The sequence below is a fragment of the Cloeon dipterum genome, chromosome 2 (genome assembly GCF_949628265.1).
Source record: "Cloeon dipterum chromosome 2, ieCloDipt1.1, whole genome shotgun sequence".
In the NCBI taxonomy this organism is placed as follows: Eukaryota; Metazoa; Arthropoda; class Insecta; order Ephemeroptera; family Baetidae; genus Cloeon; species Cloeon dipterum.
In genome coordinates this window covers 25,396,140-25,421,161 of record NC_088787.1, presented here as the reverse complement: position 1 = coordinate 25,421,161, position 25,022 = coordinate 25,396,140, and the positions used below count along the sequence as shown (strand labels likewise).

Genomic DNA, 25,022 nt, shown 5'->3' with positions numbered 1-25,022 from the left:
TTAATTAGACCACCGTCAAGAAAACATGCATTATAGATTTTTAATTATACGACCCAGACAATCTCACGCAGAGTGGTGTTAATTTCTTCACAGCCCTCGACTTTGTTTCACAGTTTGTGATATATTTTTCACTTTCAAATTCGCTCCTGTTTTAACAAATAAAACCAACGAAATGCTGAAAATCCATAATAAGCGGCTTTTATTGCTCTTTCCGTTTGAACGCGCGTCGCATGTCGGGGCCGCAGCCTAGGGAGCAATTCCTGCTTTGTTTTCTCTGGGTCTCTCAAGGGGCCCCGGCCGCCGCGTCTTTTTACGGACGCACGTAAAACGGCCAGCGGGCACACGCAGCCGGCCGACGTGTCACGACTGAGAATGGCATACTACGCTCGTGTCACTGCCAAGTTGCAGCGCTTGACGGCGGCATAAAATTTATGGCTCTTTTACAGCTCCTGCCCAGAAACTAATTTTGCAAAATTGAATTTTCAACGAGACGAACGCGTTTTGATGGCTCAACATTTTTTATTTAGAAACAGTCCACACTTTCCTCGCTTTTTTGAAGCATTTTCCTGCTAATTTATGGTTGGCTTGCCAGTCTTCTTGGCAGCTCTGAGCTGCGCCTGGGCTCGTTCCTCATCATCGCTGTAGTACTCCGCTAAGTCAGGCAGCTCAGATGAAGAGGCACCACTGTTGCCTTGATTCAACTGTTTGAAGATGGACATCGCCTGAGGAAGGAAAATTCAAATTCGGTTACATCTCTAGAAGAGAAGAGGAATAGCTATTTCAATTTAATCTATTCCTACTAGAATCTTGATCAATTTTACTAACCAGATTTATATAAAGAGTTACATTGAACTCAAGTTTCTAGCAATAAGATCTGCGCTTGAACGACACGCAACTGATAATTATGAGTTAGTCACTGATTGGTTTTGGTCGTTAATCGATGAGTAATAATAATTGTAAGACATAAGATGACGACAGGGATCAGCCGACAATAAGGATCAATGAAATGAGAATTTTGGGCGCTTTTAACTTATACCCTATTGCATTTTCAAAAACTGTTAAGACACTTTCATCTTTTATTAAAAATATGTGTCAAAGGGGCTTGAAATGACAGGGATTGATCTTGTAATTTAAGATTTCATATGAATATATGGCGAAAGTTGTAGACTATTCTTTAACTTGAAATGAAAACCCTTATGGGGGTGAATTTAACTATTAATTTGATTTTACAATGGCTACTATACTATTGATGAGGCCTACAAGGCCAAAACAGCTAATGCACCGAAAGAGAGTATGTAATATTTTTTGTTCTTTATACAATTATTCGGCTTGCTAGCCATCCATCCATTGTTATTGTTATTGGCCTATGGGAGTAGCCATTGTAAAATAAATTTAACGATTTTTAATGATGAGGAAAGTTCAACTTTCATTCCAGCCTGGATAATATCTCTCTTAATTAATTAGGCCTCGATTTAATCAAAACTATTTTCTCAGGAACATAATAAAATATTTTCACACATTTGAAAAAAGTCAAAAATTTTTTATTTAAATTTTACTGATTACTAACCTGAACAACCGCATTGCTAACATCTCCTGCGTTAGCCGGAAGGATGATTGTGTTGTTGGTTTTGGCCAAGTGCCTAAACGCGTCCACGTAATCACTAGCCACGGTCAGGCTGGCAGCTTTGTTACCTTGCTGTATGGAAAATACTAGTTTGAGAAAATTGTGTTTTTTCTATTGTTGCAATAAAAAATAATAGAAGGCAATGAAAATTAGTTCAAGATTGCTAAAATATATTTAATATATTCTGGATTATTTCCTTGAGCCTCTGCTCAGCACATCCCGTGGGATATGAGCTTACCGAGGGGTCAATCACACCGCCAAGCGGATAACATGGGGCCTGAGTAGCCGCAGAGGAGCTTACAATAAGGCCCTAAGTGGCAATATTTTCACTTTATCTTCGATTTAAACGTTTGTCCCTAAAACCGCTGGAAAGGTGCGAAAACCAGCATGTGACGAGTTGGAGTGAACTTTCTGAGCATTTCAAGCAGATTTACTAACCACCTTTTGCCATTGCTGTCAGTGGGCAGGCAGTAATATATTGCAGAAATGCTCAAATATCTCCCATTGCCTTAAAACTGAGAAGAATGCCTGGGGAGCGGTGGAAACGAGTGAGTGACAGAAATACAGAGACACAAATAAAGTCATGTAAACTAAAATGTCCGTAATGTGCGGCAGAGGACGTCAAATAAAAAAGATTGAAATTAAATAGAATGATCACAGAGAAAAGTAAGTGGGAGAAAATAAGGTCCATAGAAAATAAAATAAATTTGAAAAAGCGAGTCGAGACGTTCCAGCTCCAAGTAAAACGTTAGCCAATTGGATTGATCTAATTGGTTTCTTAAAAATTTGATTCAAATAAGCTGAAATTTAGATTGAAAACTAGATCAATAGAAGTGCTTGAACCACACATTCAAACGATGATGCAGTACACCAACTCACCTGCGACTTCAGAGACTCAGCAACGAGTTTGATGCCTTTGGCTTTAGCCTCAGCAACAGCCATGATTGCTGTGGCCTCACCAGCTGCTCTGTTGATCTGCTCCTGCTTATCGGCCTCAGATGCCAAAATACGCGACTGGCGTTTGCCCTCGGCTACATTGATATCTGCTGTCCGCACTCCCTCGGATTCAAGGATGGTAGCTCGCTTGCGCCGCTCCGCTTCCACCTGCATCTGCATGGCTTCCTTCACCCTGGCAGGCAGGATGATGTCACCTGTCGAATAGGACACTCATAATAGTAATCAGGTTTTATAAATGCTTAGAGGAAATAGGAGTAGTTATGTTATTTAAATTTGAAGACCAGGCGATCACCTCAACATGATTATTTTTAAAATACGATACAACATTCTGGATTCACTTAGTACTTCAGATTTTTCAGCTGTAAATATTATTAAGTTTTTACTAACGGATTTCATATCGAAGACAAGTGATTCCCCAGGAGAGTGCAGCTTTGTTGATAGACTCCACAATAGACACGTTCAGTGACTCTCTTTCGTGGAAAATTTTGTCCAGAGACAATTTTCCCAACTCAGATCTGCAAAAAGCTTGCTAATTAAAATCTCGTAAAGCAGCCAGCCAATTTATCTACACCTCATCGTAGTTTGTGCTAATTGTGTGATGGAAAATTCAGGGTCTTCCACACCGTAACTCGCTTTGAAGGCATCTAGAATTCTAAGGAAGAGGACTCCATCCAAACTCAAGGTAACGTTGTCTATAAATTTAAGATAAATATGACCCAGGCTTCACAGCAAGAAGTAAAAATTCAAAGAATGTATGTACCTGACGTGATTGCACTCTGCGATGGAATGTCAATGGCGATTTCTTTTAGTGACTGCACGTATTTGATTCTGTCCACGACAGGAATGAGGAAGTTGAGGCCTGGTTGGAGAATCCTGTGAAACTTTCCAAACCTCTCGACAATCCAAGCCTGAAGTTACATAATATGTAATTCGCATAATTCGTTAGTTAATATAATCTTTATTTGATAATTTTAAACTCAGACCTCTTGCTCAGGAACAAACATCACTCCCAGATTGATTGGCGCGTATCCCTTACACCTGACTTGAACTCCATTGTAAATTAAGGATGATCTCAAGTTTTGCTTAGGCACGTTGATCCTTGCAACAGGATGAGCAGCATTCCTCACTCCAAGCATCACCAACTGAAAATGTTAAAAAAGGTATCATACATTTCGTCATACACATCTACAACTGCACATAAATTAAGGTAAGGCAGTGCTTGCTGATTTTGCAAACATTTCTGAACATTTCATAAAATAAAGTTTCATTATGCCAATCATAACTTTCTGGCCAATTTTTACGTAGAAACATGTGTATTAAAATTAAACTCATACCCTCGAAGAAGCTAAGAGTGCCATTTCAATAGAAGAAAAATATTAAGTCGACGAGTCTAATTGTGTATTGCAGTGCTCCACTTTCCAGGATCAAGCTGTCTTGAAAACCAAAAATTAATTTGAGCGAAATCTCTAGCCGGTGCCAATCGTGACCGTGGTATGATAATATTGAATACGAAATACGAAAATGGGTAGTACATTAAGGAGTAGGCTAAAATTAAAAGGCGCTGACTTTAGGAAATGTCCAATGCCTGCGCCCGTGTCCCCACTCCGCAAACAATGTGGCCACACACCCAGTTCTGATTGGTTAAATTACAGACAATTATTAAGGGTGCGTCACTTGCACACTCCTCCATTTAAATCATTGTTGCCAACACTCGAAAGACAAACGCAGACGAACTTGATGTGTCTTTTAACACTTAACGAAAACCATAACAAGAAAGAGGTGGTACACCTCCAGGAAAACCTGTCCTCATCTTTTATCTTTTCAGTCAGCAACCTGAATTCGACCTAATCGTTCAGCGTCAGCACTTAACAATTTGCACAGGAGAAGGAAGGATTCCTCAAACTTTCACCTGGTCACCCCCGAGTGAGGGAGGCTTGGAGAAATCAGCGCGGTGCCATCGTATTTTTATCAGGTTGCTATAGTTAACGACATAGCTTGTAATTGGCTTTATCTTGTTGAACTTCGCATCCTTGAAAGCATATATACATATATCATATCATAGCACACAGTGTTTGTTGTTGACTTGGTTTGCTTGACTCATTTATTACGCAATAAGCAGTAAAACCAGAGCGCTGAATAACATGATTTTGATATTTATCAAATTTGTGATTAATCGCTTTAATATTCTTCCGCGTCTATCACTTTAATCTTAATCTCATTTTGTTCAAATATAACTGCGTCTTTTGACTGAGATCAATGACTGTCAATATTTCATTCTATTGAAGCAAGAGAAAATATTGTCTGTTTAAATATTAATGGATCTAATTTTATATCAAACAGCTGGGCTCGATAGCACTGAACTACATACAATGGACAAGGCGCCTGATGAAGCAAAGGTTCGATTTTTCCTGGTTATTATTGCATGTTTTATTATAAAAATTTATGTAATTCAGGAGGTGTACAACCACCATGGAGTGATCATCAGACGTCTGGACAGGTATGGGGAACGCGAGGCTGCCGGTTCCTCCGCCAATTTCATCAGCTTTATATCTTCCGGAACCATGCACATTCTGGAACATGTAATATCCAAATTTAATTTAATTCCAAAAATATTACAAAGAACTAACTAGTAAAATAACATAATAAGTTATTATCCTTTACTTTTAGTGTTTTAATTTTCAAACACTTGAAATGCTCTGTTGTTAATTGCAGTGTCAAATTTGTTAAATATTTGCATGCCCATTTCGCTTAATCATGCTGCTAGAGAATGTTTTGGGAATTAAAAAAACGTGTTTTTGCGGCATGTTTTTGCTCCAAAACCTGCAAAACATTGGTGAAATTAAAAAAAAAAATTAAAGACAATTGTTAGGATTTGAGGGAGCATTTCTTAGTTTTAATGTTAAATAGGATTTTTTATGATTATTTAGAACAATGATCGTTGGATCCTGTGGGTGCCTGAGGAGAAAAGCCTACGGGTTGAATCGGACCCAACTGAGTGGGAAGTTGTCAATACAGAGAAACCTAAGCATAGTCCAGGAAATGGTAAATTTCATTCTGGACTTATTACTTGCTTATATGCTAATATACATTAATATTTTCTATTAATCAGATGAGAAATTGGAGTCAAAGAAAATTTGGATCAACTTAAACGACTTGAAAAGTCTACAGCTGAGGCGGAACTCAAACAAAATGTTCTTCGACCTCAAAGACAACACCACCTTTGATGTCGATTTCCAGAACGGCGATGCCTACAACTTTATTTCTTCTTTCAAAAGCTATGCTATTTTGGAAAAGTCGCGTCGATCCAGGCAAAAATACTACGTCAAGGTATTCACGATAACATTTTCACCTATTGTGCTTTCGTAACAGCGCTCTGAGTTCAATTACTTGTTTTGACTTAGCCTAACGTCTAAATGTTTGGTTTCAGGGTAGTGTGAACCGCGAACTGAGCAAATCGTTTGCAGAGTTGGATCTGTTTGGGGAGCAAGGCAATTTGGTTGCTCGCTTCATGAAAGACCTGCATGACAGACCCTTTGAGACGACGCTAACCGCCTTTTCGAAATTAACTGGTGCGGTGGCCTCTGGCCTGACCGGTTCTGCGCGGCCAGAGGGTGCGTCTAATATTAACCACGGCCTCTCGCACGGTGAGGAGTATGAGGTGATCGCAACCACCCCTCAGCAGCCCTCATTGGGCATGTCACCGAGGTTGGTAAAAAATCATAAAACTTAATTCCTTCTCTAAATCGTTAATTGTATTAGAATTCCTTTTGCTAGCTATAATCAATATAAATTATTACTATTCATAAATTGACACTAAATAATCAAATATTTAAAACAGGAATTTCTCAAGATTTCATCCAATGTTTGTTTGTTAGTTTAAAAAATAGTTTTATTTGTTTCACAAAAATTTTACGGTTTTCAACATTTTTTTCCAAACATCTAGCTCTGATTAAATTTAACAAACACAAGTTTTAAATAGAAGTTACCTTCCACTAACTGAATTTAATCAATCTTTAATGTTTTACTTTCATTTTCAGACCTGAGGTCATGAGAGGACCTCCTTTATCGGTTGAGGAGTGGATGAGGCATGCAAATGATGACGGCACCATCTCCAGAGTCGCAAGTCTTCTGCAGACCATATTCCGAGGGGTGAGCTTTCTTCTGTTACCCTATAATTAAAAACAATAAATCAAATTATTTTAGGGCATTGATCATTCACTTCGATACGACGTTTGGAAATACTTGCTGAACTACCTACCCTTCAGATTAAATCACACTGAAGCAGCAGAACTGAGGAGGATGAAAATCAAAGAGTACCAAACCCTTTGCCAGCAATGGCAGAGCATCACTCCTGGTCAAGAGGAGCGCTTTTCGTTATTCCGTGATAGAAAAAGTCTGATAAGTAAGTTCAAGGTTTATACTAAGCTAAGTAATAAGAAATCGCAGAAAAATTGGTAATGTCAAGACTTGTTTTAAATATGCGTTAGCAAAACATCAATTCCGGAAAAGTATTGTGTCACGAAATAATTAAATTCATTACGCATTATCATATTACAGGCAAAGATGTTAACCGGACAGACCGCACCTTTGAATATTTTGCTGGTGACCGGAATCCACACCTTGACAGCTTAAACAACATCCTCATGAGCTACATGATGTACAATTTCGACCTGGGTTACGTGCAGGGCATGAGTGACCTTCTCAGTCCCATTCTCATGCTTATGGACAACGAGCCTGACGCGTTTTGGTGCTTCGTAGGGTTCATGGATCGCACGGTGCGTTAATTTCCACTCTCCTCATCACAATCTAGTTCTAAGACTTTTGCCTCCGTCTATCAGATGGGCAATTTCATGATGGAGCAGACAAGTATGAAGGAGCAGCTTCTGCAGCTGGCCTGTCTGCTGCAGATTTTGGATCCAGAGCTGGCCAACTACCTGAACGCCCACGAATCTGGCAACCTGTTCTTCTGCTTCCGATGGCTACTTGTTCTCTTCAAGAGGGAGTTCTCAAACGAGGACATCATGATCATCTGGGAGGTTTGCTCTAGTTTTTTTTAATTTGAGACCAGGCGTGTAATTTTTTTCGCAGGTTTTCTGGACCGGCCTACCATGCCCCAACTTCCACCTCCTTTTCTGCATTGCGATTCTTGAGACTGAGCGTGAACAAATCATGGCAAATGATAATGGACTCTCCGACATCCTTGCTGTAAGCTATCACTTTTTTGCAGATCATTAACCTTCAGAATTTCATTAAATGTATTCAAAATAGCAAAACCGTACCAAAAATTTTAAAATATCAGACTGCACATCAGATTAACTTAAATATTAAGTATTTTAATGTAGCATTTAACATAAAATCATCAATTTTTCTTAAATTATCCTAAGAACTACTCCATTATTTGATATATTAGTTCTCTTATATACACAATATTCAGGAAAATTCTTGTGTTTCAATTTTATCTGTTCAAACGTCTGTCATTACACTTGAAACTAATGCATTTTTTGTGTGTTGCAGCATGTGAACAGTTTGTCGATGAATATCGACCGGGACGCCATGCTCTGCAAGGCGGAGGCCATGTACCTGCAGCTGCAAGCTAACGCTGAGAAGCTGCCGAAAATGGCGTGCCTGACCCTTGGGCTGGCCGTGTCGGTGGATGCAAGCGCAGCCGAACAAGAGGAGCACTTCAAAGATGCACACGTCACACCAAGCGACGATGAAGACGACGCTTTCGAAAAAGCCATTTCTTACTCTTTCCTCTAAGTCAGTTACTCGCTTGTTTTAGGATCTATTTTTATGTATCTGCACCTTACATATTTTAGAAGTGCTGTACACAATAAACTTACTTCATTAATGTAAACTTTTCTTTGATCAGACTGAAAATTAACTGTCCCCCATTTGGAATAAGATTCCAACTGTCAGGATTTTTTGGTTATTGAAAAAAATAAAAGAATGTACTTATATTCATAAATTTTATGTTTATTTTTATTGGATCTTATTACAGAACTATTAGTGAAGAGCGAAAGAGAAAATATACGAATATCCATACTGCTCCATGGAATGATTGGAGTATACAGTGCTTTGTTTGGAAAATTAATCATTCTGTTTACAATTGAAGATTGAACGGTTCTCAAAAGAAGCAACACTTTTGTCAACAATAAAACTCAAGGTTCGAGAGAGACCGGAAAACAGAACATCGGTGACAAAATAAATATTACGTCTAAGTTCATACAATTCACAGTTCTTCAATTGATGTCACGGTTATTGCGGAATGCCTATGCGATACAACACAAAACGCGAGCATACTTGTATTTATTGCGAGCAAGTTGTAAAGATCCTGCTGGTTTCCTTTCCTCCTCGAAAAAAACAAACAAGTTAAAAGAGACAGTCGGAATGCTTGTGTACGTGTATACAATATGTATATAAGAAAGCGATTAAAACAAAGACGTAAAAAAGGCGCGGACAAACGTTAGGCCTGCTTGAGAGAGACAATTAAGTGTTTAGTGTGGAAGAAGCTCCTTAGAAGTAGATGACCTCCTCCTCGCTGGATTTTGGCGACGCCTTCGAGTTACTCTTCGCCTCAGTGTTGGCCCAGGGCAGCGTGGCACCGACGGCGACCGGGTGCTGCTGCATCATGGCCGGACTGCTGCCGGTGCGCACGTGCGTGGGCGCGCTGGCCGCGTGGCCGCCACCGGCCTCCTTCGGGCTGACCGACGCAGGGCCGAAGCTGTTCGAGCTGAGCCGCTGGTAGCCGCTGCCCGGCGAGCCGACCATGCCCACCCGCCCTTGACCCTCGCCCTGGCTCAGCTTCATTGGCAGCATCTGCTGCACGCCGTGTGACTGAGTCTGCTGCTGCTGCAGGAGGGATGCGCTGCTCGACGTCGAGCTCAGCCCGCTGCCAAGCTTGGCCAGCTTCAACGGCAGTTGCTGCTTCACCTGAAACCAGTGCGCCAAACGCAACGTCTGTTAGCTCTGCGTGAGAGATAATTCCGTTTCAATTCAAACTTTTGCATGCACAAAATTAAGAGGCCTTTTAACTGACATATTCCATTTCAGACTTAAAAGAGGAAAATTATCTGATCATTGCAAATCACAAGCAGTAGTAAAATCGATAATAATAAAAATAAGATATAATATTCTAGTTTTAAAAAATACATTTTAGTAAATAATTTATTAAACGCAATCGTCTGTATCAATTTTCACAACTCTTTGCTGCTTCTCTTAGACTCATTATTTTTGTTGAACATTTCAAAATATGATACTTTACACACCGTTCACAACAAAATCTACAATTACAAATTGTCTTAAGGTTCATAATGATATATCTGATTGACACAGAACAATTAGTGATATCCATGGCATGCAAATCGAGTAAATACATGTCTATCCTCAAAATTTTAAATATACATTGCAATGAATGTTTTTAGTTTGAAGCGGCAACTTCATTAACTTTATTTATTATATTTGACCATAAATATATTTTCTGCTTAACAAAGACAGTAAGTATTCAACAACTTTTATAAATTGGAAAATTATGAATGATAATTAATTCACTTTGAATATGAATAAGTAGGGTATTTTAATACAATTTTTATGAAGTTGGTAGAATTTGAATGGAAATTAAAATTGCAAAATTAAATGAAGCAGTGAAGCGGTGAAAAATTGAATGGGGAAAACACCATCTCGTTGTTTTCCCCGTAGAACGTAGAAAATCAATTAAAATATCTATATTTCAATGTCATTTTGTCAGTTTAAAATAACTACTCAAAGCCTTTTATGTGGAATTATTGTAAACATATAAATAAGGTTATGCAAATTTCCCCATGCGTCAAACCTTGGGCGATGCCCATGCATACCCCATTTTGAAACGGGATATGAACCATCATCAGAAAATTATATTAGCATGCAAATATAGAAAATTTTAAACTTATCAATTTGATGACACTAATAAGGAAACCCAGCATATTAACCGAAATTAAATTATTTATTATTTTCATCAAACACGTATATTTTCATAAAAAAAATTTAACGCCAGAGGAGTGCTTCCATGAAGCCAAACCTTAGTATTGGGTCTCATGGGCATGTCCATGTCATTTCTTTAAAATTGATTTTTTTCCAATCATTGTGAATGTTGTTATGCAGCCTCTCCTTGTCGAGACGAATATTTTTTATTATTTCTCAATTTTTGTACGGTATATTTTTTTATCAATACTCAGTAAAATGCTCGTGCATTGCCAACGGGTTGGAATGTTTTCAAAAAAACAATCTGTAATAATTTTTAAGATTTAAGGAATATTTCACCATAAGGCCAAAATTGGAAAAAGTATTAAAAATCAATGTTAATTTTTTTAATATAAAATTATATATTTTTAAAATATCATGAATTAATAAATGTGAATTAAAGAAAATTTAATCAGCTTTAATCAACCATTTTTTTGTAATAATTACTATTTCTAATGTTTCATTGGCAGAATGTAAAAATTAAGGAAATTATGAGATTTCTTAAAAGGTGACCAACCAATTGGTTAGTCTTGTCAAGGAGAATAAATACACCAAAAAAAATCGTGATTGAACCAAAAATCTTTTTTTAATTGATATTTAGATTTTCCAAAAAAAAAAAAAAAAATAAATAAATAAATAAATTGAGTTGACTTATGATACATTAATGTGAGAATGAACATCAAATAAGAATTTGTCCAGCATGTAAACTGGAAAGCAGCGCTAGATGGAAAAAGTTGACTGTAGTTCATGTTAACATCACATAAGTGTATACATATGATATAAAAATATAATTTTAAGGGAGGAAGGACCATGGGGTTTCCTGATAAATTGCAGCCTTTTAAACAAAATAAAAGCATTGTCTTAAAAATTTATCTCTAATAAAATTTCTCCATGCAAAAAAAATCATCACCCTCATAAACATTTAGGTCTTTTCCGCAAGCATTTCCTGCCAGACAAAAAACTAGCATTCCTTCATCGTTAGTAACCTCAGGTGGAAAAGGGTAAAATGATTGCTACATACTTTTTCGCGTTTTACCTGCACGCCCTGGCCAGTTTTCTGCATGTTGGTGGCGCTGATGAGGTTGGGCGGCAGGCTGCTCTTGGAGCCGTTGCTTGGCGGCTGCGTCTGTGTCTTCCACTTTCCGTCCAGTTTACGCCGTACGTCGGCGGGCGGCGACGGCGTCGACGCGGCCGTCGCTGCGGAAGGAGGCGCGCTGGGCGACTCAACGTCGGTGGCGCAGCTGCCACTAGAGGTGTCAGCGTTGTTAGCCGAGATCATCATCGGCATATTGGGACTGATTAAGATGTTCTGGCTGGTGAGCATCTCAAGGCGGCGGTGAAGCGTCTCCCGCTGTTGGATGATGTCGGCCTGCTCGTAATTCAGCCGCTCCTGCATCTTGACCAGCTCCGTGCGGCGCTCCTCCAGATCGCGTTCCTCTGCCTCCTTAATCCTCGTCCACGCCTCGCGCTCCTGCGTCAGTTTGTCCTGCAGATTCCGCAGCTCCTCCAGCTGCTGGTTGTGCCGATACACCGGCTTTCGGTCCTCCTGCATCTGCTTAATCACTGAGAGTGTGGCTTGTAAGCTGAAAATGATGAGATTTCATTAGTAAATTGGTACATTTTGTAGGAGTGAATTTGTAACATGCACCACATTTAATTTGCCCGGGTTCTGGAAAACGTCGGAATTGTATTTTTGCAATTTATAGAAGCTTTCGTTCTTTCGTTCACTCGCGCGAACAAAATTCACAGCGCGCGAGCGATAAAGAACGAAAGTTTAAAAGGGAAATAGCAATTGCATGGGACGAATATTAAATCAAAGATGGATTGATCAGCCTGCAGAAATTCACTATGCCTCAAGCTCCAAAATAAAATGGATTTATCACATTTATATACAAAAAGCTAAGCAAAGTGCTGAGAAAAATTAAAATTATTAAGTTTTTTAGGTGTGCAGGATTATTTTTCCTTTCGAATCATTATCAATTTTGGTTTTAGGGGAATTTTCAACGACTTCTTGCAGTCAGACTTTATTTTAGTTTACAGCCATTTTTTTCTTTAATTTTGAAGCTTAATGTATATAAATATTTTTAACTTTCAATTAATTGCCGGTTGCTATTGCACAAGATATTTGAAGCTCTTGTCTCGCTTTTAAACTTGAAATATGTCCTAATGACAATAACTTATCTTGAAGAAGTGATAATCAACAAAGAAACTAAATCAATTCATCTTTTTCGCATCATAAAAAATTTACAATCTCCCCTTCAAATGGTGCAGGTTCAATCCTTATAGCGAGAAACTAAGTAATTTAACTTTAAGTTAACTGAAACAGCTTAGCACTCACCTATCTATGGTAGTCATTTGATTTGCAAGTAGGCTAAGGATTGTATAAAAGTAGTTAGACAGATTGAAGGCAGCCAGCTGCTGCTCTTGGTTCAGAGACATCATGTGAGGCAGCTCGCAGATTCCATCCAGAGCCAAAATATTGGCATTGACCACGCCAGGTGGGACAGGCGCCAGGTGAAAGTTGTTCCACAACCCTCGCTCCTGAATTAAAAAAAAATAACCAAATTAATTTATATCTTAATGAAAACACATACGTTGGGAGTCTTGTGTGAAGCAACTTTTCCTTCAGGAATGGAAGACGCGGAAGTAGCCTGCTCCTTTTGATTCTGCTTCTTGCCAAACGCTTTGGTCAGAAAGCTCTGCAACTGCTCCTTGTTGGCGTTATCGAAGCCGCCAAAAGTCTCGGCGCGCTTAGGTAGCGTTGGAGAAACATAGGCATCGCTCTGGTGCTCGCCGACTGAACTTACGCTGCGCGACAAGTTCGTACCTGACGCGTAGAGCGTGCTCGCCAGCTGGGTCATCTCCTGTTGTCAAACACATTGATTAGTAAGAGAAAAAGAGAACGAAAGGCTCAATTACATGGAATGCATGACACACTTCCTTCCAGATTGCGTTGATGTCGGCGTCTTCAGACACGATTTGACTGTAGTTTGGCGGATCGGGAAGGTTCTCATGACCAGAGGCGGCCAAGAGCTTAATCTGCAAGGCCATTTTCTCTTCTAGGATGAGTGCCTGCTCCAAGTCTTTTTGCCGCAGAACGCCTGAGTTGGAAAGTAAATTGTTAGATAACGAATAGCAATCGTTTCTCAGAACACGCGTTGTGTGTTCGGCCTCACATTAAAAGCAACATGCTCATATAATTTTTTTCTCTCTCGGCCATGCAGAAAGTGTGCGATAACACAACTTCTTAACTTATCTCTTGTGAATGCAATAAACACTTAATAATCGCTGCGGTTGATAGCCACTTAGGACTTTCAGATAAATTTAAACGATTTTTGACTGTTTAAAATTGCGTTCCAAGCTGTCGCGCTAAAATCATCTATCAGTGCAACAAAGTCTGTTACCTTCAAATCCTATACAGATGTTTTTGGATGTACATATGAACATGGGAAGTGCGTGTGTTTATATTTGCAAAGTTGGCTTATTTACAAATAATGTTAATATGAACTAAAATAGTAACGAAAAAACTAAGAAGTTTCTGGAGGGCACTAATTACTACTTCTTGAATCTGTGTTGTTCCAATTAAATCATTTAAATTAAATGGATGCAATAAATAATTGAGAATGTTGACAAAAAGCTGCTTAATAATATGGATCTGAATCGTGTCTGGTGAAAAAGACTCAGAGACTGCTTGGGCTAAATTCAGTGTGACATGAGATTTTAAATTTTAAGTTATTCAGAGCTAAGATAAGATAATCAGAATTTCGCACTATGCATCAATGTGGACCTTCATTTGGTTTTGAACCAGCAAAATATAGCTAATTACAGGCAAAGATTTTAATTATTTTACTAAATAAGCAGGTTCTTTAAATTTATTTCGTTTCTATGGATAAAACCTAAAGTATAACATCAATTTTTGTTCAGTTCTCTTAATGAGAAAGATGCTGTAGTTATTTAGTTTGAGTGAATGATTTATTATTATTTGACATATTAATGAATTTTTAATTTTGAAAAACACTAACTAGTACAATGACACGATTCAGGCGTTTAAATTTGGGCTAAATATGTGACAATTATATTTATATAAGAAGAGAAAAATAACCCAGACTTACCGATAATTTGGTTAATCTGCACCTGCTTGTAGAAGAGTAGACTCTGATTATCCTCGCTGCCCAGGGCAGGCCGCTCCTCGTCCTCCTCTGGACATTCCTGGACGGCGGCGCGGATAGCGTTGATCCACGCCAGCTTATCCTTGGGCTTGATCACCTTCAACTCGAACATTTCGGGCTCGTTAGGGTTGGATGAGATCAGGTAAATGCCGCGCGTATCCTGGCCCGCCTTTTCGCGCACCAGCAGCTTCTGCAAGGACACGACGCACGCCTTGTTGTCAGGCGTGAAGAATGAGTACTTGTTGTTGTTGTCCAGCAGGAAGAAGAGCATGTCAGACAGCACGATCACCAGCACGAGCTGCATCTTGTTGCGCCCCTGCATCAGTGTCGCGTAGCCTTCAAATCTACAATGTACGTCAAGCATTTTGATTAGTTATTATTGAACTAACAATGAAAGGATAACACTATAAAACGGGGTTTCAGGGAAAGTAAAATATGCAAAAAGATAAATGTAGAGAGAGCGTACTTAAGTTTTCTATTTGCTGACAGGATGTCTGACTTTTTGAATTTCTTATTCCCTCTGTAAGAGGTAAAAGATTTAGCATCAATGCGGTTGTATATTTCCAGTTTTCTGTCCTCCTTCTCCTTCTCGGCTACTTGTGCATCAACTTCAACTAGGATTTCCTAAAGAGCGAAAAATTTCGTCTTTGATGGTCAAATTTGACGTTAAACTCACTTTAACCAAGGCTAGTGCCCTAGAGAGCTTCTCTTGCTCAGGCTTATTGTCTTTGGCAGTCTTGATGAGTGGTTCAATGAGAAGAGGGTACTTGGTAAGTCTTTGTGTCACAAACAAGATGCACTCAGGGATTCCTTTCTTCTTCAACAACGGGTTCAGTTGGCAATGTTTGCAAAACGCTTCCAATCTCGTGTCCTGATGCACACAATCCTTGTACAAGTCAACCGCGTCTCTGCAATGACAGAAAACATTGGCTATCTATCTTGGGGTTCCCGTTCATATATTTAAAATTTATAAAAAATATTATCTCACCTGTGCCTGCTGCAGAACTCGCCATATGCTGACTTCAGCTTGGCCGCCTCAGCTCCAGAAAACTGCTCAAGGATGATGTCAGCAATCGAATCAATCACGGGCGCGCTCGACTTCTGTCTCTCTCGCAGCTTGTGCAGGAACGACAGGTGGATCTCAGTCAGGTCCATCAGCCGGGGAAACATTCTGTCAACCAGGTTGCCCAGCTGGAAGTACTTTTGCATTCCTTCAACGAACACCTTTTGCATCACCCGCAGGGTCAGACAGTGGGTCTTCTCCGTCAGGATGAACTCGTAAATGTGCTCCTGTCTTTTGATTTCCTTGTCCTTCAACCGCTTCGTAACCTAATTTGGCATGATTGATAGATATCAATTCTACATATTTGTGGTCCACATACCTCCTTGCCCACTGTCGGCGTCCACGAATCCGGCTCATCTTCATGCAATCCTAAAAAGGGATCTGTGTCTAGGTCCTGCGCAGTGATGGGGCCTGAAAATAGGATGAATTTATTTCTCTGTTCATTTTTCAAAATCAGTAGCCATGGAAAACTATACTCACTTTCATTTACAAACTCATGCAACAGCTGAGTCTCATCTGAGACGCTGAAAATTGAAAAGTCGAATGAAACTGTTTGTCAACAAGTGCAACGGCTAAATTCTCACTTGTCATGGTGGCCATGGTGTTTGTGATGGTGGTCAGCTTCCTTTTCCTCATTTATGATTTGGCTGTAACAAATTCAACACGTTGCAAATCCCAAAGCAAATAAAATACAATAGCACATCAGAAAATGTTTTAAATTGAAGAAGCATCAAATAATAAACAAACCTATAAAAAGATGTAAATTAATATTGAAATTAAAATAAAATGTGTAGAGAATATTGAATAAATTTTGGTATATTGATTATATCAAGGTCTCAGTGACTGTTTATGGTTGTGTAAATCAGCTGAGGAAGTTTAGTTATCATTTTTATAATTTTGCAGTTCTATTATGTGCAGGAATAAGTGTGAGTATTTTTGGCTCAAACTAAATAATATGTACACAAAATTGCAGAGCGAAAATCTAGCAAAAAAGCGGTAAACCTGTCTCATGGAATTCTGTCCTAGGCGTGAATTGAATCAGAGATATGACACGGACAATATCATGGAGTGGTAAAATTAAAAGTGGCGTTTCACAGAAGTTGAGGTAAAAGTCGCACCTGATTGAACACAACAATGATGTAAACAAAATAATATCGAAGAGAAGAAGGAAAGTAGACTGTTCTGATAGAAAAAACTCAGTCATTGCTTTGTATGGTGACTTACTTAACGCCGAGTTTGGTTGCTACTCTTCTCCACTGTGAATAGCAAGTACTTCTCCTATTTATCATGTGAGCATGTTGGAAAGCAACACAATTAGAGCACCAGAGTTAAGACCATTTCGTTCTATTCTGTTCAACAACAGCCGCGTCAATCATCAGGCCAGACTGCTTTCATATGCGCAAAGCACAGGAATATTTTTTCTCTCTCTTCATTTTGCTGACATGAACGAATTTCTTTTAGCGTGAGGCTAACAGTTTCAAAGCTCGCTGCCACTAAGAATTGCAACTGAAGCTGCGCGTTGCACAATAGCGAATGTTGTCTGTGTGTTGAGAGTATATTTTATTTTCTATGCTGAATTTATTTTGTGTGTGTGCGGTTTTTATTCAAAAGGGGTTTCCTACTGGCAAACTTTTTTTTATCTATCTCATCATTAGCTGTCAGGTTAATCAAACTAAGAATCAAATCAACTGCAGGAACTGAATCGACATGCAAAAAAACGGCAAAAATGGTGAATTGCTGTTATACCAACCAACTAGTGTGTGCACTGAGTGTTTTACTTTCTTTTTTTTTTAAAAACATTTGTTTTAAACAAGGGTACTTTGTGCTCTAAGGTGTTAGGGAAGGATGGGTACCTGTTAGAGTTTGTCGCTGGCGCGGTGCCCAAACTGCGCTTGCCCTGCATCTTAGTTCCAGGTAGGTGACTGCCCAAACCGCCAGCCACTTTTGCAAGATTGCTCTGTGAACAGTCAGTGTTATGACCAGTTCAATGTGAATTAATGGCTAACAACTTACTTTAGTGGTTTTTGTTTTACTGCACTCGCCTATTTGATCCATGCATGAAGTTTGATGCACTGTCACAGCACAATCTAGAATTTGGAGAAATAACAAGTTCAAATATTTTACGATAATGAGAACTACCCAAAAGTTATTAATTATTGTAATGACTTCTAAAATACGTTCTAACAATTTGAAATAAAAACAATTTCATATCGGCGAGTGTAAAAATGAACTCTCCAAGGTACTTACACCAATATCGTCACAATTATTCACAAGCTGTTGTACATGTTTTGCTTTAGTTAGAGTAAAAATGATCGGCATCTACCAGTAAGGAGGAAGAAAGCCATAATAATTGTTTTGGTTTCTCTCAGTAATTTGAACGTTACTTAAATCGTTACAATATAATGACTATTGATATAACCATATATTTTTCAGCTGTTAATTTAACTGCCGCATCCCCCAAGTCGTAAGCTAGTGCCACATTATGGAGTCTTTATTGTTGAAAGCTTGTACTTATAACTTTGAGCCATTTCAAATGGTGTTAGGATATATCCCGTTGTTAGAAAATATACATATTTAAAACACTGATTTCCAAAACCAGTTAATTATATCGCGGTAACACAACGTGAACGATAAAAATTAAGCAGGCTTGCTCCATTTCTATAAGTAACGTTATTGTATTGTAAAATTATCATACTTAAATAAAGTTACTTCCCAGACATGTCAAATGAAAAGAGCTAAAAAATTGAGTCAGATTGATTTTTGAAGAAAAACAATTCGCCTTTAACCCTTAAAAACATTCTGCCATGAGTAGAAGTGACACATACCTTCCCGCAGGAATTTCATAACAATGACGACAGAAAATCATGAATAAAACCGATTCCCGAAAATAAACAAGTATCTGGGTACTCACTTTCGCAATATAGCGCTGGTTTGTTGGTAAGAACTTTCGAGCACCAGTCACAGCCGTGTGGCGATCCATACGAAACAGCCACCCATTGATGCACAGTTTTCTTAGACTTGTCCTGCAATTACACCATGCAATCATCTACTAGTGCACAATGCCGGCAAAGCCTCACCTTTTTCTTTCTGAAGAAAATGCTCCCTCTCTTTCTTTGCTTCGCCTCATGCAGCTCATAATTAGAAGCGTGTCTGAAATTCAGGATCGAATTGAGCCTTTTATCTCGCACTCAAAGGATAAGAGCACATTTTTATGGGTTCAAAACAAATAGCAGTGCTGATAAGGAAATTACTTACTTGATAGGATAAGGAAACAGTTTGCTAATGTTAACCTCCATGAGAATATCACCAGGCACATCCTCCTCAGTTTCGCTTTCGGTGCCACTTGGTCTTTGTACCCCTGCTCTACGGTGCCAAACAAAACAAACAAAACTAAAGTCTACTGATGGTGAAACTTAAAAAAAAAAAATCTAGCTCGTGCAAAAATTCGTGATTGACTGTCGAGCAACAAATAAAACTTACTCATGCTTATCAGTAGGATTCAGAATGGTAGCATGCACAGTCTCAGAGTTTAAGCTGTGAAAAACAAAATACAAAATTTGTTGAGAAAATCAAACTCATGCATAAACATTCTGCTAACTATACGACCATCTACTTACTCAGCTGGGGCCGCTGCGGCATTTTCACTTGCCACGTCCCTCACGGCTATGATCGACGGAGTCGACACAGACTTCTGCAGTGGAAGTCTGGCTGGTAACAATCTCTCTGTTTCGCCCCTCACCACGACAACTTTGTTGAACTCGTTCTGAGGAGCAAATTCAAACCAAATATTTAGATGCAGTTTCTCTGCTATTCAATTGTTTGGACGTTAAGAGACCACTCACTTGAAGATCCTCTTCATTGAGCGAGTGAGTCGACTGACCGCCAAGGTTCCACAGATTGCTGCTGACAGGGCTCAAAGTGCCACTGGCGCGCCTAGTCTTCGCATTGGCCGCTGGTCGAGCCAACTTAGTGCTGTTGTTGTTGTTGATCAAATACATAGTGCTGTTGGTGGCGTCCACGTCTGGTTGGTCCGAGAACGGGTCGTCTTGATCTGAGTCCATACTGCTCAAACTGATGCTACTGCGAGTATTAAATTAACCAACTCAAAGCTTATGACGTATTTCGCGTCTTGAGAATCTTACCTCCTCTGTCTTTCAGGTTCCTTCTTTTTCTTGTTAAAATTAACATCACTCAATGAGGTCCAACTCCGCCTTCGTTTTGGCTCATCTCCATTTCGCTTGGTAAATATATCTTCTAAATTAACTGCAATTCAGAAAATATTTTAGTAAATATTTTATAACATTTAACACAGGAAGAAAGCACCTCTAAAGGTAGACGCAGGAATTCCTTGTGGTGTGTTGTGAGCACTACCAAACTGACTGCTCGACTCCTGCTGGGTTGGAGATGAGCTTACCGACGTTGTGAAGTCGATTTCTGGGTTGCCATCGTTGTTCAGCGTCGGGCATGACACGCTCAGCCTTGAATACTGGTTCAGCTGCAGCATCTGTAAATTGTAAACGAAACGTGTAGGGTTGCGTGTGATCGAAGAAATCCGATTCTCACCTGTTGGTTGAATGCCTGAGCCGACGTTTCGCGCATCTGCTGAATGCACTCGTGAATGGCGTGCAGTTGGAATATATTGTCATCTGGAAACGATCGTAAAATAATTATGAAGTCATCCCGTGCGTGGATTCTATAAAAGTACCTAGAACTGGGTATTGCAAGGATGCTGGGGAGTGAGGGGTGACGCTGATGATGGGCACCAGCGGCCCCGAGGTTTGGTGAGCCATGGCTCCCTCGCAGCTCGACGAGGCGCCCGTGGTTGCTAAGTAATCGGTGATCACGTCCTCGTCACTATCGTCACCACTGTTGTGGTATTCATCTGAGAAGAAGAAATGAAAGAATGACTACCTGGACTATTTATAAAATTCATGCCCAAGTCAACTTAATCTTATTTAAGTTGTAAATTAAAGTATATGCATAGCAAATTGCATTTTAATTTGGGCAAATTTGAAATTTCCAATCTAAACGAAATTTAAAAGAAATCGTGGATTCGAGAAATTTTAAAGCAAAGGTTTGTTTGCGGCTTAGCAGGTGGTTGAGTTCATTGATTCGATTTTGAAGCAAAAATCCAAAAAAAGAGAAAGAAAGCCAGCCAAAAGATAAACAAGCGAGGGCCCGCAAGAAAAGCGGAAAAAAGGCCAGGCTGAAGAGAGCACGTTTGCGTCGAGTGCACGGCGTTTGTACGAGCATCCCTCTCGGCACACAATTGTCGCCGAGAGGCTGGTGCGCAACTGGCTGGCGGCCACCGCCAAAGGGCAGCTGCCGCCCTCGGCCTCCGGCCGTCCGGGGGCTGGGCCCCGACGGCTGGCGGATGGGATTCGGCCTCTCACCTCCGGAGGGGGGCTGGCCTGGGTGTTCGGGGGCCCCCGCGGTTAGTGGTGTTCGACGGCCTTGGTTCCTGAACCACCGCACGGTGGATCGATTCGGCTGACTAAACGGTGCGCTTATAGCTGCCCCGTATTTGCAGCAGCAGCCCCAGCACAGCGCATGCCCGCACTTGTAAATCTTTAATATCAACAAGTGCATCCGCGGGGCCGCCGCCACCGTCGTTAACATGTATATCTGGCTCGCGTGTGTGAGTGTGCATCAAGTTGGTGTACGAACCACACAAGCAAAATACACGGGGCCTTTGCTTTGCACTGCGACACACCAACCAACCACCACCGCCGCTTCAGATCTTATCGACTGCACTGCCGCCGACCCCCTTGCTCAATCTGGCTGGAGCGGCATGCCTCCGCGTCAAACTCATGAAGCATTCATTTCAGACGGTGCACAATCTTTGCGCTCGCTTTTTACGCGGAGATTGGCGAGCGAAGGGAAGTAAAGTTGAAAATGGAATACATTACTCGCGCAAAAAACAGCTTGTCATAGTATCTTGAGCACTCTGAGATTTTGCGAAAAAAAGCAAGAGATTGATACTAAGGAAAACCAGAAAGTAGGAGGTCAATTAAAAAAGAAGAGCTGTGATCCATGAAACAGAAACCAATAATAAAGTACCTTGGAAAATTTTAGAAAAGACTGAATTTTTGCTGTCACAATTCGCTTTAAGTGTTGAAATATATGCAAAATTGAAAAAGCAATCGAGTCAAAATGGAAATTCCATGCGGTGTTTATTTTAATCATTGTGGTGACGGCGGGATCTACTCAATGGAGTGAATCACAAACCAAAACATAGGTAGGCAATATTTAACTTTGAGAGCCTTTTATTTTGAGCCATATTAAAAACTAAAGGTGCTATAAACAATTCCTACACTTCTCTCTTACATGGTAGGTAAAGAACAATGATATAAAACCAGTGGACAAGTTTGAAAGACTTTCTAAATGCGTTAAATAGTTCAATGTTTATGAAACGAGAAGCTCAAGCAAAATACTGGCGCGCTCTTGAGCTTGTGCCCTTCATTTCCCTTTACCGTCGTTTGTTATCATTGTTAATTCTCTAGCTCTTCGTTCACCGCTTGGAATTTCTTTCGATTCTGCTCAAAACATCACAATGTGTAGGCCTCTATTGTGACAGCTCATTGCCACCGGTTTGTTTTTTTAGCTCTCAGAACCAAATTTGATAAAAAAAAGTTCAGCCGTCACAACGTGTTTCATTGATTGTGGTCACTTTCATTGTCGCCTATTGACGCATTCAAATTTGCAGGCAAATAAGGCAGCTACATCCTTACAAGGAATTCAAGAATGGATATGTCAAAATAAAACCGCAATTCATATCCAATTGCGTCAAACCTAAAATTAACCTGCTATTTTGATAAAAACACTGAGTAACACTTTAAAGATAATACATAATAGTTTTTGGTAAATGTTTGACCAGACTAAGACTTGGTCTGGACAGCCTATTTTTTTCATTTAATAGTGCCCCTCTTTAGTTTGATATTAATCGTTTAGCAATACATTTTTACGCTTGGGTTATTTTAGCTTCAGAAAGATCTTAACTTTTCCAGTTGAAATGTAAAAAACTTTGGTCTCAGCAAGAGATTTGCGAATATCCATGCAAAAAAGTGGCCAAACAGGCTGTCGGAGGGTTCATCGCGTGTTCGGTGCCACAGCCGCAGAGTGAAAAATTCGACGGCTAGAATTTCGGCTTACCATTGGAGAAGGGAGCATGTCGCGCCGGGTTGGCGGCGCGGTCCTCACCACCGGCCGCTGCTTTCCTTCGGCCTGCCATGGTGCAGGGCCTTCCACGAGTCAGGTCAGTCAGCAGCCCTGGACGCGCACCGCCGCATCATCCTGAAATTCGGAGAGAAAGAGCAGGGCGTCAGTCTCGGGCGATTGTTCGCGCGGGTCGAGGGGATCGGGTAAGAGGCGCAGTCGAAAATATACGTGTATAAGTGAAAGGCGCGACCAGCTCCCACCGACGACGTGTGCTATGCTGTGTTGTACTGTGCCGTGCAGTCGGAGCGCATGAAATTTATTTTCAAATGAGTCACGCGGTGAATTTGGAATCTTTTGACATTTCCTGACCTTCCCAGCCACCGCCAGGTTCGATCGTGCCCTGGCCCAGCCTCGGTGCAATGAGTTGTTCTAAAGCAACGAGATTGAGATTGACCTGCGAGTGGATTTTGTATTTTCAGCCATTTACGAAAAATACGGTTTGGAAAAAAATGAAGAATGAAAATTCACCAAGTACATTTAAAAAATCCCTTTTGTAATCGAAATAAATAACCTATTTCGATGGAAATATTTTTGGGCAGCGCCTTTTTGCACTGCAAAAGGACACGGAATTACAAGGCTTAACCTTGGCCCGACCAAAAAATAAATAAATAAACTCATTTAAAAACACAGATTAAAATTATAAGTATTTATGAATACTAAGTATTCATAAATGTTATGAATACTAAGTATTCATAACTTCCAGCACTTGTTGCATTAAATCATTATTAATTGTTAGTTAAAAAACAGGAAAAAATGCAATAAAATTGAACTTTTCATTTTTATATATTTTAATTTTGAAATTATAATCTCAAGGTAAGTTGCTGAATGAATTTGTAAATTGATTTCATTTCAACCCCTACCACCTTCGAAACCAGCCAAGAATTTTGTTGTGATAATGGACAAATGGAGGGAGTTTCATAATCAAAGCTGGTTAATGATGAACTCCGAACAACAAAATGGGGATGATTATGGTAGATGCCTACAAAGGGCTTGCTCAAGAAACGACAAATCTAATATCAATTGAAGATCAACGAACCGAATTTTAAATTTTTCGAAATTGGATAATTCCGTTTTTTGTGGACGATAAGATACCAATTTCAATTTAAGAAATAAATCATTGCCCCTAATAAAAATTAATGAAAACAACGTGACGACACAGAGCCCCTTACCATTATTATTTCGGTGTGATGAACAATGGGGCGGATCAAGGGGGTGGCATGCACAACGCTCATACAGATCACCTTCGTGGAACTGCAGTAACAGGTGGCCTCTTCAATTCGCGTTTCGCAGTTAATCGACCGCCGAACTGCGACCCCGATCTGAATCTTCTCGATTCCCACGGAAACGGCGCGCTCGAAATTCCCAACACCATTTGCAAGAACCGTACGCAACCGTTCGTTTTATCGCTCGGCTGATGACACGGGTTTTTAATTCTTGTAAACACAATCGACCTTGCCAAAATGGGCTTCGGGGGAGCTTCGGCCCCGGAGCAACCCTAAGTGGAAGGCAGAGACAGGGGTAGCCCCTGAGAGAACGCAACGACGAACCTTTCCTCCGGAATTGTAAATCTAGATGATGATGTATGCGCGTATTTTAATTTTAGTGTACGTATGATACACCTTATTATATTGAACACATAACAGTCTCTCACGCGCGACACGTAATGCGGGCAAAGGGTTATAACTGGTTATAACATAGCGTATTTGTATACTCACTTGTAAGGTTAGGCGACTGGACGATTCTGACGGGAAAGTGTCCAAATATTCCTAGTGTCGACCGAAGGAGTGCTGATTGAAATCGGCTCTTTGGTAACCACAAGAAGTTAACTCAAGGAGTTGCTGGCTGGATGGGCAATGGCCGCTGAGGATAGCAGGTGGGAGACTCACGCACGGGTGGGAGGAGAGGAGGCCTTGCAACCTTGGAGAAAGAACTCGTACAAGGAGCACGAGGGGTGATTCGTGAGGAGGCACGAATCCTCGTTGTCAAACCCACG

At 40.1% G+C, this 25,022-nt stretch overlaps 3 protein-coding genes across 13 annotated transcripts; 1 reads left to right on the top strand and 2 right to left on the bottom strand.

Annotated features, from left to right (window-relative positions):
• Nucleotides 1-173: 173 nt before the first annotated feature.
• Nucleotides 174-4,097, bottom strand: Stoml2 (stomatin like 2). Its single transcript, XM_065480932.1, has 8 exons — nucleotides 3,916-4,097; nucleotides 3,565-3,723; nucleotides 3,342-3,489; nucleotides 3,153-3,273; nucleotides 2,969-3,096; nucleotides 2,504-2,775; nucleotides 1,568-1,696; nucleotides 174-722 (listed from the first exon to the last, which is right to left on the bottom strand). The coding sequence occupies exons 1-8, from the start codon at nucleotides 3,937-3,939 to the stop codon at nucleotides 570-572; spliced, it is 1,134 nt and encodes a 377-aa protein (XP_065337004.1). The 5' UTR covers nucleotides 3,940-4,097; the 3' UTR covers nucleotides 174-569.
• Nucleotides 4,098-4,329: 232 nt separating this feature from the next.
• Nucleotides 4,330-8,438, top strand: Tbc1d15-17 (TBC1 domain family member 15/17). Its single transcript, XM_065480920.1, has 12 exons — nucleotides 4,330-4,553; nucleotides 4,922-4,977; nucleotides 5,035-5,160; nucleotides 5,509-5,623; nucleotides 5,691-5,908; nucleotides 6,009-6,286; nucleotides 6,619-6,730; nucleotides 6,785-6,983; nucleotides 7,139-7,356; nucleotides 7,420-7,617; nucleotides 7,670-7,786; nucleotides 8,096-8,438. The coding sequence occupies exons 2-12, from the start codon at nucleotides 4,951-4,953 to the stop codon at nucleotides 8,339-8,341; spliced, it is 1,854 nt and encodes a 617-aa protein (XP_065336992.1). The 5' UTR covers nucleotides 4,330-4,553; nucleotides 4,922-4,950; the 3' UTR covers nucleotides 8,342-8,438.
• Nucleotides 8,439-8,536: 98 nt separating this feature from the next.
• cyst (cysts) lies at nucleotides 8,537-24,926 on the bottom strand. 11 transcript variants are annotated; one of them, XM_065480915.1, is made up of 27 exons: nucleotides 24,745-24,926; nucleotides 22,964-23,104; nucleotides 20,517-20,693; nucleotides 20,375-20,457; nucleotides 20,135-20,315; nucleotides 19,954-20,074; nucleotides 19,654-19,891; nucleotides 19,429-19,574; nucleotides 19,292-19,345; nucleotides 19,067-19,201; nucleotides 18,889-18,961; nucleotides 18,723-18,834; nucleotides 17,825-17,898; nucleotides 17,665-17,768; nucleotides 17,036-17,089; nucleotides 16,396-16,458; nucleotides 16,292-16,335; nucleotides 16,131-16,222; nucleotides 15,737-16,077; nucleotides 15,425-15,656; nucleotides 15,215-15,372; nucleotides 14,692-15,092; nucleotides 13,499-13,680; nucleotides 13,174-13,443; nucleotides 12,918-13,120; nucleotides 11,601-12,162; nucleotides 8,537-9,514 (listed from the first exon to the last, which is right to left on the bottom strand). In XM_065480915.1, exons 2-27 carry the CDS (start codon nucleotides 23,040-23,042, stop codon nucleotides 9,098-9,100), a joined length of 4,596 nt encoding a protein of 1,531 aa, XP_065336987.1. In that variant the 5' UTR covers nucleotides 23,043-23,104; nucleotides 24,745-24,926; the 3' UTR covers nucleotides 8,537-9,097. The 11 variants fall into 11 exon arrangements, with proteins under 11 accessions (XP_065336987.1, XP_065336989.1, XP_065336990.1 ...); XM_065480917.1 differs by lacking the exon at nucleotides 17,036-17,089 and having other exon boundaries at nucleotides 19,067-19,174; nucleotides 24,745-24,923; XM_065480918.1 differs by lacking the exon at nucleotides 17,036-17,089 and having other exon boundaries at nucleotides 11,616-12,162; nucleotides 19,067-19,174; nucleotides 24,745-24,923.
• Nucleotides 24,927-25,022: the final 96 nt, after the last annotated feature.